At 32.2% G+C, this 17,275-nt stretch overlaps 1 protein-coding gene across 8 annotated transcripts in view; it reads right to left on the reverse strand.

The window, feature by feature from the left end:
- The window catches only part of LOC117573221 (paired box protein Pax-6), a 37,868-nt gene that overhangs the window by 19,238 nt on the left and 1,355 nt on the right, over positions 1-17,275 (reverse strand). For 3 of the 8 annotated variants that reach the window (XM_052006239.1, XM_052006237.1, XM_052006240.1), the window contains exons 2-4: positions 9,397-9,750; positions 6,000-6,134; positions 5,904-5,942 (exon numbers count right to left, since the gene is read on the reverse strand). In XM_052006239.1, coding sequence (XP_051862199.1) covers positions 5,904-5,942; positions 6,000-6,134; positions 9,397-9,750 — 528 coding nt within the window. Of the gene's footprint in view, positions 1-1,335; positions 1,413-5,903; positions 5,943-5,999; positions 6,135-9,396; positions 9,751-12,407; positions 12,498-12,672; positions 12,771-16,353; positions 16,421-17,275 lie in introns of those variants that run through there. The other 5 variants (XM_034256250.2, XM_052006238.1, XM_052006236.1 and 2 more) reach the window with 5 other exon arrangements.

Genomic DNA, 17,275 nt, shown 5'->3' on the forward strand with positions numbered 1-17,275 from the left:
AAGCTATCATCGTTTGTACTCGACTGTGACCCTACTACTAAAATAAACCCATATTTGGTATATCGTTAAACATTATGTAAAAACAGTATACAATTATTTCTCAAAAATAACTTCTACAATTTTTATCCAATCGTAGCCTTATTTTCAAGAATCATAGCAACTTTAGTTATGATTGGATGTACTAAAACACTTTAGTTATAAAATTAGGCTTGCCATTTGATTCTTATACCCGCTATCCATAGGGTAGAAGGGTATTATAATTTATAATTTCTTTTCGACAGCATTTGTTATGTTTGCACGCAGATCAAGTTTGTTTCAAATTTTTGCCACGCCCACTTCCGCCCTCGCAAATCAACAAAAATCGAAAGACAACCGTTTCAAAGTTAGAGTCGTGAATTTTGGTATATACAATAATAGCTATAGTAATTGTGATTCCTGAAAATTTGCTTGCGATCAGATAAAAATTGTCGAAGATATTAAAGAAATACTTTTGGATGGGCAAAAACGCCGACTTACTAGGGGTCTGAGTTGCTTTGGCTGAAAATGTGTTATATTGTGCCGAATATGGCATATTTTGATTGAGGTACTATATATATAAATAAACCGAATATACCATTAGGTATGTTTTTAGTATCTTTGTAGAATTTTTGGTATATTTAAAAAAAAATACCGCAATATCTTGCTTTTATTCAAAATGGGTATCGGGTTTCTCATAGTCGAGCACTCTCGACTGTAGCTTTTATACTTGTTTTCGGTTTGGGGGGGAGAATGTGGCGTAGCAAAAATCTAAAACACATTTGATCTGAGTGCAAACATTACAAGTGTACAATACAAAAATACTAAAAATATGCTAAGTGGTATATTTGGTATAATGATATATCACTACATTCAAAATATAACACAGAGTGGAAAATATACCAAATTGACATTCAAAACAAAGACCCATAGTAAAGTGGGCGAATTTTCCCACTCAAAAGTATTTTGTTAATAACTTCGACAAATTTTGTCTGATCGCAAAATTTTCGGGAATCATAAATACTGTAGTTATCATTGAATGTACCAAAATTCGAGACTCCAGCTTCAAAATTACAGTTGTTATTCGATTTTTGTCGATTTGCGGGGGCGGAAGAGGGAGTGGCAGAAATTAAACAATTGAAACGGACATGACTATATCGTCTGTGGACGCTGCTCAAGATTATACATATACACTTTATAGGGTCGAAGATGTCTGCTTCTGCCTGTTACATACATTTCCTGCCGGCATAAAGTTATTATGCCCTTCTACTCTATGGGTAGCGGTTATAAAAATGATATATTAGATACAACTTCAATTACATGTGTAATATTCCATCATATTTTGATTGTAACGATATGCCGTCGAAAGATCCATAGTAGAAACAACTTTTTTAGTCAGAGAACGTGTTAACGTTGATTATGCATTTGATTTGACTATGAACTTTGATTCCTAAAGAATATCACATCAATGCTATGCAAACATATGCATATATGCACGTATATATGTATGTATATAGTTCACTTCACTTTCGACAATTATTTATTGCACTACAAACGTGACACAAAGAAGAATCAAACGATACCGACGACCGATAATTGTTGAATATTCCGAATAAACGAACAGTTTTAAAGTGCAACTAAAGTAATCTCGGAATCTAACTGCGGCGTTAACAACGAGCTACACTAATATTCACTATATGTGCTTAGCACATTGCTATTAAATTTGCTGCATCCGTAATACACGTTTTGCGTTCTTATATTTTTGACTGTGCCATGACGTTTGGCGACTTTTTATTCTCGTTCATGTTCATTCGTGTCAACGCGAGCCAATTTTGGTTCTCCAATTTCTCCATCTATTTCCGTTTTCCTGCGCTTCTTTTTTTGAAAATCTTGCAGAATTTTTTTTTAATATTTTGTTGCTGACGCCATCGCCGAGAATTTACTTATTATAAATTGTTCCTTTTGTTATTTTTGTTGTTCTGTGTCGTGAAATATTTCTGGGTTTTTTTTCCGGACTGTTTACTGTTAGCCGCAGAGATCCTGCGCACAGTTTGTTTCTTATCTCTATTTATCTATGCGTGCGTCATGTGTATGTGTGGTTATGAGACTGTGTGAACTGCGCGTGTTCTTGGTCCTTTTTTCGCTACCACACCGTACCGTACCGCACCGCATCCGTCCAACCACAATAGCCGCGCATACTTCGCGACCACGATTCACGACAATTGTCCGACTCTCAACTCCATACACACTATGTCGACAAGAGCCAATGAAGACGAACTAAAGCGAGCACAGAGACGGTCGCACAGTGAAGAGTATTTTGCCATCCATTCTTGTACTGGTTAGGGTGATGCAGCTGCTTTTGTTGGCTGACGATGCTGCAGATAAAGGTGTGGCAAGTGTGTATGAGAAAAGTTTTTGATTGTGGTTGTGTCTAGAAGTAGCGTTGCGGCTAGATCTGTCGTCCGTTTGGATTGGCGCTAAATGTTTTTGCATTCAATTTGGCCATGTAAAGAGAAACAGAGAGAGTAATAGAGAAAGAGAGAGAGAGACAGAAAGAGTGCTTTTCAATATATTTGGCTCCTGCTTATTTTCCTAAATTAATTGAATCCTAACTCGTAAATCTCAGAAATGTTATTGTTTTCTAAGTTTAAAGAAATAGCGTTTTAGTTTAATTATTATTATGTACATGCGTTGTTGCATCAAACTCAGTTGGATATTGAGTAAGCCAAATTGATGTCGGTTTGTCGCCTTGGTCAACTCACATATGCCACTCATACATATTTACGTCTGATCAGCTTCTCTCTCTCTTTCTCTCTCTCTCTGGGTGGAAACACACACACGCATACGGAGAGCGAGTGAAAACGTAATAAGTACGCACGAAATTTCCGCCAATCGGAATCAGGAGAATATTTGCTCACCACCAATCGCAGCGGTTGTTTCGACGTGGTCGTTGCCACTGTGGCTCGTTTCTACCACTCAAGCAATTTTGATTCATCTAACCCTCTAGCACTCTCACTCACACTACGCATAGCTACACTTGCCACCTTGTGCCTTGTGGTATAACCATCTCTTTCACACTTGCTCACGCTTTCGTTTTCTTGACGAAGTGAAGTAACATGATGATGGTCGTGTGTATGGGCTAGTGTGCTTAAACATTTGCTATTGCCACCGCTATTGTTAATTTTATTACTGCCTTCTAATCATTGGACTTGTTTCATTCGGTTTATGACTATGACAACAAGTTGTTGTTGTATAAAGACGAAGTAATTCGTCCAAAAGTATTAACAAGCAGATCCATTACACACACATTCACATACATATATATAGCAAAAACTGGTAAACATGAATATTGATGAGCAAATGGCAGATAGCAAGCAACGCTCTCAAACCTTGGTGGAAGCTGCGTACATAATTCGATAACTAATTATTAATAATAATAATGCGTGCAAAAGTTTGGTCAACCTTTATAATATGCTCAAATACGTGATACCCTGTAAATCTTACTTTGAATACATTGACACCGTACATATTCATGGACATGAAATCAGTACTTTCGAGTGAATTAATGAAAGGAATACACATTTATTTATATTGCTCGAGATAGTTCGTGGTGATCTATCAAAACCAAATACATATATTATTGTAGAATAACAAACATTTGAAAAGCTCAACATAGTAAACAGAAAAAACAAAGAAAGTGTTTTAACCTAATAATAATATACATGTTTTTTTTTGTTTATATAGATTTTATCCATATACACTGGCGTGTAAAAAATGAAATTTAAGTTTTCTTGTATTGAAGAATTATTTTGCAAAATATAAATGTAACGAAAATCAATTGTATGGCATTCGAAATTACATATAAACTACTCTAAACGCAATTTAAAAGCCAATAGAACATTCTATTTTAAAAAAATTTACGATGGCAGATGTGTCTAACGTATTAAATAAATATTAGACTGAAAAGCCAAGCAAAGTTTTTTATATGGGTGATCGAAAATATAAAAGAATAAAAGGGTAATATTTTAAAGCTAAAATCTTTAATTTATTGCTATATTAAGCTTTTTACTCTTTTTCTCTTTTTAATGTATAAACATATATGTACATATATGTGTTAAATATATAATATATTCTCAACTACTCCACTGAAGATGAATCATTTGCAAAGATTAAAATGAAATTATAAAAAATATTTCCATTAGTCTGATCAATTATGCAAATTATTTTCAAATTTGAATACCAGAATGTCCCAAAGCAAGAGAATGTAATTTGAAATGTTTTTGTAATGTACGAGAGTTTCAACGCAATAATAATTAAAATAATTCCCAAAGGATATTTACCGACAAGTCAAAGCAGAAGTTAAAAACGATTTGTCAGTTGCGAATTAACAACGGAACAAAACAGAGAAATTCACATATTGTTCTTTACTTCTGCCTGTTGTAAATAACAGTTGAACATCCCATTGGGAATTCAGGCGTTGGCAGAATGTTTTGGGAAATGGAAATAATGACACTTAATCAGTTATATTATTATGTCTGTTAATAAGAGTGTGTATTTATTTGATTTATATTCAAATGATAGGCAAATACAGAAGTTTACACATAGATTGCCGGCGTTACATTTTCATTTTGTTACGCAATGTTTTTATTATTTCGGAGTACATTAAACGATTATAAACACTGTTTGCATAATTAGTATTACATTCAAATCAAATCTATAACATCGCTCTAAATGTGGGGCATGTATAATTTGACTTTCGTCCAATTAAATTGTTTATCCCGACTTCATTGTTCATACCGCTGACTTAAATGTATTTTCAAGCAATTATTGGTATCATACAATACCAACATCGATTAGATTCACCGAGTACTAATAAAGTGCAGTTGAGTAAAGCTTGTCGCATAAAATACCTATGTAAGTAGGCGCCCCTACTATTGTTGGTTTCGGTACGGTACATTAAGATGCAGAACATGCAAATTAGAAATTTGGAAATAACATGTTTGTAGTCTCTTTTTAGTCTTAATCTAAGTCAGTAAAATTTTTTGTAGCGTAATTTAATCTGTGATTGAATCTTGTGGGAAAATGAATTGGCCCATGGATGATGCATTGCCGTCAATGAATCCATTCCATTGATTTTCCTCCCTGTAATTGTATATGCAAGTTGGCGAGCACTTTGCATATCAAAATCAAAGCGCTTTGAGTTTCACATTTCCGGTTACCAGAGAAAAAAGCAGAAGACAAAGAGTCTGTGGCTTTCATTCATGAAAGTACCACATGTTAAAGTTGGTCAAGTGCATTGTGGTTATAGAATTGACCAGAATGTGACTCTGAACATTAAGTAGTGACTATCCCTAGTGACTACTAAGGAATCAAGATTGAAATGTATACCCTCTATTTAGTGAAGTCAACTATTGTAACTACTGTAGCCGCAATACGTAGAGAACGGATATGGAAACCTTTTACCACCATGGAAATGGAAGCAACACGCTCAACAAGTTGTCAGTTGCAGTTGAAATTCCAATTGGAGTAAATGAAACACTGGTCAAGCTGGTCACTGGTCATCTTAACAAATCTCCACAAGTTGCGAAACTAAAAACTTATTTCATGGTTCTTGTGCACTTTTTACTCAATTAAAACAGAAGAAAACTACAGAGACTTGAAAATTACGCCCGACTACATATAGGATGATGATCTTTTGACTATAGCACATCACTCTGTTGCCACTGTTACTCCACAGAAATAACATATTAAAAGTTATAACCAATATATAGAATAGAAAATCATTAAATCACATTAGTCCATAATCAAAAATTTTGTTTTGTGAGTTGTGCATTCCTTATAGCTTCCTTGGATAGATTAAAGAATATGATTCTTGAAAATGCACTTACCATCTCCGGAGATACTGCCTTGTGAACTATGAGAGTCTTCTGAAATTTAATGTCAGCATCATTAAATGAAAATAAATGATTATAATAATGTCGTACCCGTATTGTTTTGGGTATCATTCAGCGATGTAATCCATTCTACAGTGCCTTGTGATTGACCTAGGAATGCACTTCCTACTGGATTTGATGCCTCTTGTATTGACGGTGAAGCAATTGAGTAAACGTCAAATTTAACTGCAAAAAAAAAAAACAATTTCCTGAAGTTTTAAAACATTTTGACATCAATTAACTAATTCATATTAAGCAAGTAGAATTTTTGCAAAATATGTTTAAAACTATTGCAGATCTTTTAAAACTTGTAATTCAAAGTGTATCTTGTATTTTCAATAATCAGTTAAATAGTTATTTATAAGGTAGTGCTTGTAACTTGGTATATTTTTTATGTTCACAATGACCAGAAGTAAGTGTATTACATAGTCCATTTGATTTATATGCTTAAAGACTTTATACATGACAAAAGTACAAGTCGGAGAAGGCAACATTGCGAATAAACGTGACTAGGGAAACAGAGGAATTCAATGAATTTAATGCAAAGAGAAAAATAAGCATTCAACAAACAATGATCGTTCTACACTGATCAAAATCTCTACATACTTAGCTATATTAGACATAAACATTGCAGATGTTTTATAAATACATATACATAAATATACTAAGTAAATTAATTAATTACGTTATAAATAAATAAAGTTAAACTTTTAGGTATTGCCATAAACGCCATAAATTGAATTATACAATATAAGATGTCGCGTACGACAATATTTAAGGTTTAAAAACATTTACCAAAACATTTTTTATTTTGTATAAGATTATTAAGATAAATCATAAAGCTATTTACTTTTTAAAAGTGTTTCAGTTTTCAGTGAACACGAAATTTTTGGCAAAAGAATTTGCCATATTCTTTCTCTTTATGAATGGTAAAAAATAGCATATCTTTACGTGGAGTGTGCTTGACTGGGATATTCCCGGTACCCATTTTCAATAAAAACAGTACGGTATCCTTAAAGTTTACAATTTAAAGTTTAAAATTTCCCAATTCGAATAAGATTGATTATTAAGTTCAAACAGATACAAAATATACCAGATACCAGATTTTCTATCAATCAAATTTTTTCAAATACCTCCTAAGATTTTTATTTCATCGTAACTATTTTCGGAAATCATAAAAATTATTTTTTGAAGCAAAAATTTCTAAAATCTACTCTAGCTTTAAAATTACAATAGCTATTCGATTTTTATGCCCGCTACCCATAGGGTATACATAGGGAATACTTTTCCCATAGGGTATACATTTCCTGCCGGCACAAAGTTATAATACTCTTCTACCCTATGGGTAGCGGGTATAACTAGAGCTCTATCTATTATAGTCTTGGAGATCTAGGTCATGGCTCCATGGCATCAACTCCGCTGTTGACGCAGATCAAGATCACAGGTGCTTCCTTCTAAGTATTACATACATACATTGAAAAAGACCAATTTCTAAAATCAAGAAAATTGTTTTAAAAATTGAGTTTTTAAAACAAGTCCACTTGAATAAACAAATTCTTAAAACTAAGAACTTTCGTCTGAAAAATGAGAAATCCCCAAAATGAGACCAAAAATACTACATTTTGGGTTTGAAATTCTGTAATCCACAAAATCCCTATAAAGTTTTCCTTCATTTAGTTGAAATGTCACGAACCATTCTTGATTGCAGTCTAAGAGAGAGTTGCTCCCGGGTAAATGCTGCTCGAATCAATGATAAATATTTCGTAAGTAGAAAGATTAACATACAAATGAATAACTCAATGCTCTAATTAAATAAAATAATAAACAAAAAGTAAAAATAACAAGTGCGATCTTATTCTTAAAACATACCAAATTCATTTAGCGCAAAAATATAATTGGTCTATTTATATATTAATATAATTTGTATATTTATACATAAATATACATATATATATATATATATATATATATATAACATATATTATAACATTCTAAATATACTATAGCTTACAAGAAAAGTATTTCCTAAATAACTTCTACAATTTTTATCTCATAGCACGATAAAATATTATACAAATTTTGGTTTGTACCAAAAATCCTTTTGTTTCAAAATTACGCTTTTTATTCGATTTTTGTAGATTTGGGGGAGTGGAAGTGGCAAAAATTTGAAACCAATCTATCTTTTATAGTCTCTGAGATATACGTGTTCAGACAGACAGACGGGCAGAGCGACAAACGGTCATGGCTATATCATCTCGTCTGTTGGCGCTGATCAAGAATATATATACTTTACTGGGTCGGAAATGGCTGTTATGAAATGAAATGCCTCTGCCTGTATGTAACATTTCCTGGAAGCACAAAGTTATTATAATATATAATAGTATATTTTTTGATTTTTTTATTATTATTATTAGACCAAAATCTTGATTTCAGAACTTAATTTTTTTTTTGTGTACACTATGTGTAGTCACAAAGTTATAAAACCTTTGTACCCTTTGGGTAGCGTTTTTTTTCCAACTTTTCCACCTGATATTGACTTTAAGCTATTGTTCTTATATGCAAGGCTAGTACGTTTTGGCATTTCGACAGAATATGAAAAAGCAAATGAAAATGCAAGGCATATATTAAATTATAAAGAAATAATATAAATAATCATGTTTGTGGAGATTAAGCTAATAAGTTGTTTCATTAAGTTGGCCTATGAATTTCATGCGGAAACTGTTTTCAATAATGGGGAGGAAACTTGTTTGCTTAAGTGATAATAAAAGATTAATATATGTAACAGTCTGATAAGTACATTTCATAGTCGGCTAAAGGAGTAACTAAATTTAGGAGAGAATACTCTTCATGTAACAAAAACCCGTTATACCCGAGACCCTAAGGATAGGAAGGTGTGATAACTTTGTGCCTCCATAAAATATATGTAACAGGCAGACTCAGGCATCTTCGCCACTTTAACTTTTGCAAATTTGGCTGCGATCAGACAAAAGCAAAATGCAATTCTTAGTTGCATTTATTAATAATCTGGAATATTTTATTCTTCATTGTAAGAGGTTATAATACTCTTATACCCTATGCATAGTACCTATAAAAATTGATGGCGGCAGGACTCGTAATGCAGGCCTTGTGATATAATCGAATTGTTGTGTACGTTTTCTATACATTTTGTGAGTCTAATGTTGCTGTGGTACAATGACATATTTATAAGCTAATACCTTTTATGTATCATGCAATTATCCCAAAAACTTCCGCGCCAGGATATAAATTATGCCCGATACATACATTTCCTGTTTGTATTTAGTTATAATTCCCTTCTGCGCTATGGGTAGTAAGGGGGTAACAACGTTGAAAGTTACTAGAATGGCGCTAGTCATATAGTATTTGTCGAATTAAACAACGCATAACTAGTAATTTATAATTGAAAATTAAGTTAAAATTAAGGGCTTACCTTTCGATTTATTATCGATTTGGGTTGAGTCTGAGTTGCTATAGACTAGGTTATTCACGTGTTGATGATGATGGTGCAGTGAATGAGTGCCAATGTTGTCCTCACCTGCTGTTGTGCTTTCAATTTGTGGTATTGGTATTGCAGGTAATGTTGTAGATGTTGTATTAATCTGCTGCGAGAGTTCGTGCTGCTGCTGCTGCATCATTTGATGTCGATGCAAATGCAGTGCTGAGTGGGGCTGGGATTGATGAGTAAGATGATGCTGATGGTGCACTAAAACCGGCGATTGTGTAGTTAGGCCGTGGCTCAGATGAGACGACGTCTGCATTTCCATTATAAGCATATCATCAATACCTGCAATAAGCGGCAAGGAACCAAAATATTATTCACAATTCGGGCGTACATTTGTTTATATATAGTACAAAATTGGTTCTAGATTTTGGTCTTTTTACCCTATGGTTAGAGGTTATAAGAATGATATAATTTATTTGTGAAAAATGGGTAAAATAATATAACATTTCGCTTAAATTTAAATATTATAAAAAAAGCTAGAAAGCTACAGTCTAGTGTGCTCGACTGTGAGATACCTGCTACACATTTTGAATAAAAGCGCAAAATATACCGGTATTATTTTCAAAATATACCAAAAATACTACAAAAGTACTAAAAATATACCACAATGGTATATTTGGTATGTCGATATAGTGCCACATTCAACATATACCATAAACGTCACAATATACCAGATTGTCAGTCAAAGCAACTAAGACCCCTAGTAAGTAGGCGTTTTGGCCCATACAAAAGTATTTTCAGGAATCATAACTACTATGGTTATTATTGTTTACACCAATTCGCAGCTCTAGCTTTAAAATTACGCTTGTTATTCGATTTTTTTGATTTGTGGGGGCGGAAGTGGACGTGGCAAAAACTTGAAACAAACTTGATCTGCGTGCAAACATAACAAATTTTGTCGAAAAAAAATTATAGCTCTATTTCTTATAGTCTCTGAGATCCAGTGTTTCATACGGACGGACGGACAGACAGACGGACAGACGGATATGGCTAGATCGTCTCGGCTGTTGATGCTGATGAAGAATATATATACATTATAGGGTCGGAGATGCCTCCTTTTACCTGTTACATGCATTTCCTGCCGGCACAAAGTTATAATACCCTTCTACCCTATGGGTAGCGGGTATAAAAAAGTATGTCCACTGACTGACTTCACCGCCTGCTTTGATGAATGAGCCCTAATAAGAAGAGACACTCGTTAAGAGGGTGTTTCTCATGTATTTCTCATACTACACTGTATCAGTTTATTATTTAACAGGTGTCTACAATTGTACCAAAAATCGTGACTCTAGCTTCAAAATTACGCACGGTATACATTTTTTTTGATTTGTTGTTCAAAATTGGTTGCCGCAAAAATGTAAAACAATCTCGATCTGCGTGCAAAAATAACAAGTGCTGTCTTTTATAGTCTTTACGGTGCTCATACGGAGAGACGTACAGACAGACGGAAAAGCTGTATCGTCTCGCTGATCAAGGATATATACACTTGATGGAGTTATGCCCCGCTCTGCCTGTTACTTACGTATTCCCTGATATTAAAAATGTGAAAGTATTTCTTGAGTATTCCCTGATATTACAAATGTAAAAGTATTTCTTTCAAAGAGCAGGGGACAGTTAGGGTAAAAGTTAGTTCTGCTTATTGTTATTTTTATTGCCAGGAAAATCATCAACCAGCTGATGTCGGTGTACTTGGGATCAACACACTACACTTCTGGCATTTTCCCGCTCAATGTGCACCCGTTTCATCCCTTGCGTGCCAACTACACGAGCTATGTTAAATATTAAAAGGCAAACGTCGAGGGCGCGCGCGCGATCTCGCGCTATAGTCATTCACCTGTTCTATTCTTATAATTTACCTTTTCCGAGTGCGCCTTTCAGTTCGTAGGGTCAAGTGCTGAACGCTTCGCTCGGGTGTATGTTTGTGCATGTGTTTTTGGGTATCAGCTGATGCAGTGTAGGTAACGCGCTTGATATTTTTTGTGATGCAAGTATGTACATACACCATTATCATTAAAATATTATATAATTTGGAGCCTTTGGCAAAAAAGCAATGTATAAAGTCCCGTTATGAGCGGTGTATTCTCTCCTCTTCTCTGTTAAGTTATGTTTCATCATATGCAAATCAAAGCTTAATTTTAAAGCAGTCCTGTTCATACAAGTCATTATAATTAAGCCAAATTTGGTATAAGGTATAAACTACACATTCATTTCTTAAATATCAATTAAGTGCTTGAGAGGTCTAAAAGTTCTATACGACAAAGGATAAAACATTTATAGTACTTACTTTGCAGTCCGTTTGTTTATAGACGTATCTGATCTACAAAATTCATTTTTCAACTAGTTATGATAAACACACAAAGTCTTTGGTAGAAAAAATTATTCTATACACTATATTAAATTTTGCTGTACATATATGTTTGAAAAAAATAATCATTTGCTGTAGATGATGACACTATTCAACTTCGCTATTATTTAAGTCACGGGCAGAATTTTATACATAAGTCAAGGCCCGCAAACTATCTTTCAAGTATTCTCTTTTTGTCTGTTTTTAGCCGCGTAATACTTCATTCAATTTGAATGAAAAATAAAAGTGGGAAAATATAAAGTTATTTTCACACAGTCGCGGCATAATAATAGCTTCGACCGAAGACTTAGACTTATAGTCTCGACAAAAACGGGAAAAATAAGCTCAAGGTCAGTAGCGTGGGGTAAGTTTTTATTTTTTTACAATGGAAACGTGCACCGATTAATACGTACATATATATGTCCATGCAAAGAGTATTACTTTGAATTACTTTGCTCTTGATCTTCAAAATTTCATTATTTGTGCTCGGAAATGATTCAGTTTAATACAAGAAAGTAACAACAATACTAATAACTCCAATTGATATCACACATATTGAATATTTCTAACAACGAATTTAAAAAATTTCACTTACCTGATCAAACAATAAAAATAAGTTAAGCATTTATTAATAGTTGCCAACTTTGATTTAGACCTCGGTTTAATATATGTATATTTAAATGCACTGTAACGAATATAATCACAACACACACACTGATAAATTTCGATGATTAAGTTACATTTGTACGAAAGCTGCGTTTATTTTGAATTTTTTTAAGTTTGATCCTTAAAATGGATCTATCACACTATTGATTGAGAGCGGTGAAGCGACGGTGAAGTTAAGAGGGGCAAAAGTTTACCAGCTACGCGATCCACACACTTGCTACTTAGAACAGCCTTCGAAACCTCGCAACAGGTGGCTTTACCAGGTGGATCGGTTAGACCGTACTCAAAGAGATCTCAGGAGAAACTGTTTTGAGGTTGCATACGAACTATCGACCGAAGCCAAAACAGTAACCGAAGTCGAAGCCTAGCCACAGTCGAAGAGCTGCCAAGCCGCGCTCTCACTCAAATCACCTAATGTGCTAGCTCGGCTTGTACATTTGAGTGTGCAAGTGTGTGAGCTACTCTCAAAAACCTAGGTTGAGTACCGATGACTGGTTACGGTTGGTTGAACGTCTGCTGTTTCACTCAAACCAGTGACTGTTTACTGCGGACTAGCGACTAATCGAAAGGGTGAGAGCTACTCACGTCGGTACGAGGGCTTTTTCTTCTTTAGCTTTTTTCAGCTTATGGGCTGTGCGATCAACAAAGAGAGGCGCGATTTATCAATCTTATATATGCATGTATGTAAAGCAAATTTATGTATGCATGTATGTATGTGAGTACAAAATTCATAACAATTAAATTCTACTGTACGTATAGTAAAGTACATACATAAGTCATATACACAGCACTTGTTATATAGGCATATTAATCTCGCATTTATTACACTAACTAAACAAAATATCCTATATGCACTACTGGTTTCAAATAAAATTAATGTATATGCATATACATATACATATACATATACATATACATATACATATACATATACATATACATATACATATACATATACATATACATATACATATACATATACATATACATATACATATACATATACATATACATATACATATACATATACATATACATATACATATACATATACATATACATATACATATACATATACATATACATATACATATACATATACATATACATATACATATACATATACATATACATATACATATACATATACATATACATATACATATACATATACATATACATATACATATACATATACATATACATATACATATACATATACATATACATATACATATACATATAACATATACATATACATATACATATACATATACATATACATATACATATACATATACATATACATATACATATACATATACATATACATATACATATACATATACATATACATATACATATACATATACATATACATATACATATACATATACATATACATATACATATACATATACATATACATATACATATACATATACATATACATATACATATACATATACATATACATATACATATACATATACATATACATATACATATACATATACATATACATATACATATACATATACATATACATATACATATACATATACATATACATATACATATACATATACATATACATATACATATACATATACATATACATATACATATACATATACATATACATATACATATACATATACATATACATATACATATACATATACATATACATATACATATACATATACATATACATATACATATACATATACATATACATATACATATACATATACATATACATATACATATACATATACATATACATATACATATACATATATACATATACATATACATATACATATACATATACATATACATATACATATACATATACATATACATATACATATACATATACATATACATATACATATACATATACATATACATATACATATACATATACATATACATATACATATACATATACATATACATATACATATACATATACATATACATATACATATACATATACATATACATATACATATACATATACATATACATATACATATACATATACATATACATATACATATACATATACATATACATATACATATACATATACATATACATATACATATACATATACATATACATATACATATACATACATATACATATACATATACATATACATATACATATACATATACATATACATATACATATACATATACATATACATATACATATACATATACATATACATATACATATACATATACATATACATATACATATACATATACATATACATATACATATACAAGGATAAAATAGATGTCGTTTGAATTTTTGGAGGCAGTAAAAAGGTGGAATAATTAAACAACAAGATACCCTCTACCCATTTGAATTAAAGCAAAACAGCGCGCATTTATTCTTAAAATATAGCTACAATAATATATACCATAAAAATAATAAAAATCTGCCAAATTGTATATTTTATAATGTACTAAATTCAAAATGTACCATAGACATTTTAATATTCTTTAATATTTCGACAATTTTTGGTTGATCGCAACCAAATTTTCATGTGCTGCAGTAAATTAATGTAACAGTCAGAAGGCGGCATCTCCAACCCTATAAAGTATATATATTCTTGATCAGCGTCAACAGCCGAGACGATATAGCCATGCCCGTCCGTCGGTCTGTCCGACTGTCGGTATGAACACCTACATAGGTCTCAGAGTCTATAGCAGATAGAGCTATATTTTTCTTCCAGTTTTAAATTATTGCTACGTCAACTTACGCCTGCAAATCGTAAAAAAATAATGGCATTCGTAATTTTAAAACTAGAGTCGATTTAAAAAAAACTACAATATTTATGATTCCTGAAAATTTGGTTGCAATCAGATGCAATTTTAGATGATGTTTAAAAAGTATGGCAAAGTTTGTTTAAATATTGGTATCAAAGCCACAAACCACTTATCGTATGAAGCCAATTCATTCATATGAATTATTGAACAAGCGAGTAAGAGGAGGTGATAATCATGCATTTATGTACATATATTAGATGTATGTTACTATTGGATATTATTATTGTGTGCGTATATTATAGATACATATGTATTACTATTGCATATTACTATCATAACGAGAATCTGTTGGGTATCTATTTTCTCCTCTTACTATCTCTCTTCGCCGCTCGCTAGCTAGCTTTTGCTTGCAAGGCTACTGAAACGGCGCGTGCCAAGCAAATGGAGCGACGATTACCGTTGCAAGCCACAAGTTGAGTAGAGAAAAAATATGTGAAGAAGGTTGCGATTGTAAGTTGATCACTGAACCGTCTCGACATAGAGCTCGTGTACTATAACAACTTGCGAGAAATCTTTCTTACCGAAATATTCCACATTAATCCTCTTTATACCACTGTTCATTTGAAAGTGAACCAAAAAATTGAGTGTCGTGTCTTACGGCACACGTATGTTACTCTTCCTTCGTAAGTTTAAGAGTCATAGTAATAGTAGTCGAGCACCACTTTTTGTATACAAAAATAAAAAAAATATGTTTAATGTATATATATGTACATACATATTCAAGCAAAAAAGTATCCAACTTCCAGTTTAAGTTTGTTCTTTCCCTGATCTCCCTTTTTGTATAACAGTTAATACCTTTTTGCGCTGCCCATAGCCCGCGCCTTATTTACTAAACACCTGTTTTTATATTTTCTTTTTTTTTTTGTAGATAGAATCGTGACGTGGTGATCAAAAACCACCCCATGAGATGTCATGCCTTCTCCTTTGTTTTATTCTTGTGTTCTTACTTCCTTTCTTCCGACCCTATTTTCCTTGTTGCTCTGCAATCAACTCGCAAGCTAGAATTCGAGTAACAAAACTCACCATCGCACAACAGGCAACAGGCACTGGGTTCAATGCTCTAAATTTATGTACACTGAGCTAAATTTTTTAAATCCAGACATTTAAGTTTACAGTCAATTTTAGTAAAAATATTGCACAATATAAAATGTATCATTTGTATAGAATATGACATACATGTAAACTATGAGTTTATTGTCATTTTTGAATTAATACTTGAATTAATTTGTTTATTAACACACTCGTAATCTACATTTAGTTTAAATTTCCTTATAAATTTTGAACAGGGTCAGACTATTTTTATTTTTTAAATGATTGCAGAGGTTTCAAGCGTAGTTTTTTTTAGTAAATAAATAAAACACAAGTTTATGTTTTAAAAATATTCTGGTCTGTTATGTATGTAAATAATGGTACAATATGCATTGGAATTTGTACGAGTTGTATGAGTTTCTATAGCACTGGGTCTTTCGTTTTTACAATCAGTATAGTATTCATATGTTTTCGGTATGAAATTCGGTATTTCAATCGTGGCTCGTGGCTTTTCACGGTCTACAAGCCAACCGAGACAGCTTTTCTGCCGTTTCTTTTTTTTTTTTTTTTTTTTTATATTGTCTTTGACTGTTGCTTTTTCTGCTGATGTTGTTACTGCTTTAGTACTCGTATGGTCGTTATCATTCCAAACACTCTTTAGTATGTTATTATTATATTATTATGTATTATATTCTCACTAAGTTTGGTACATATTAATACGCAATATTATGAGCTTAGAGATGAAAATATATGTAAATGTCAATCAAAATCAGATGAAGAAAAAATGTATTATTTCCTAATAATACCTCTACAAAGAAATTCCTTAATGTAAATAATTTAATAGAAATAGTATAGTGTATAGGATAGATAGTGTATTTTAAAGACAAGCAACATATAGTTTTTGGCATAGAAAATA

This window comes from Drosophila albomicans, chromosome 4 (assembly GCF_009650485.2).
Source record: "Drosophila albomicans strain 15112-1751.03 chromosome 4, ASM965048v2, whole genome shotgun sequence".
Classification (NCBI taxonomy): domain Eukaryota; kingdom Metazoa; phylum Arthropoda; class Insecta; order Diptera; family Drosophilidae; genus Drosophila; species Drosophila albomicans.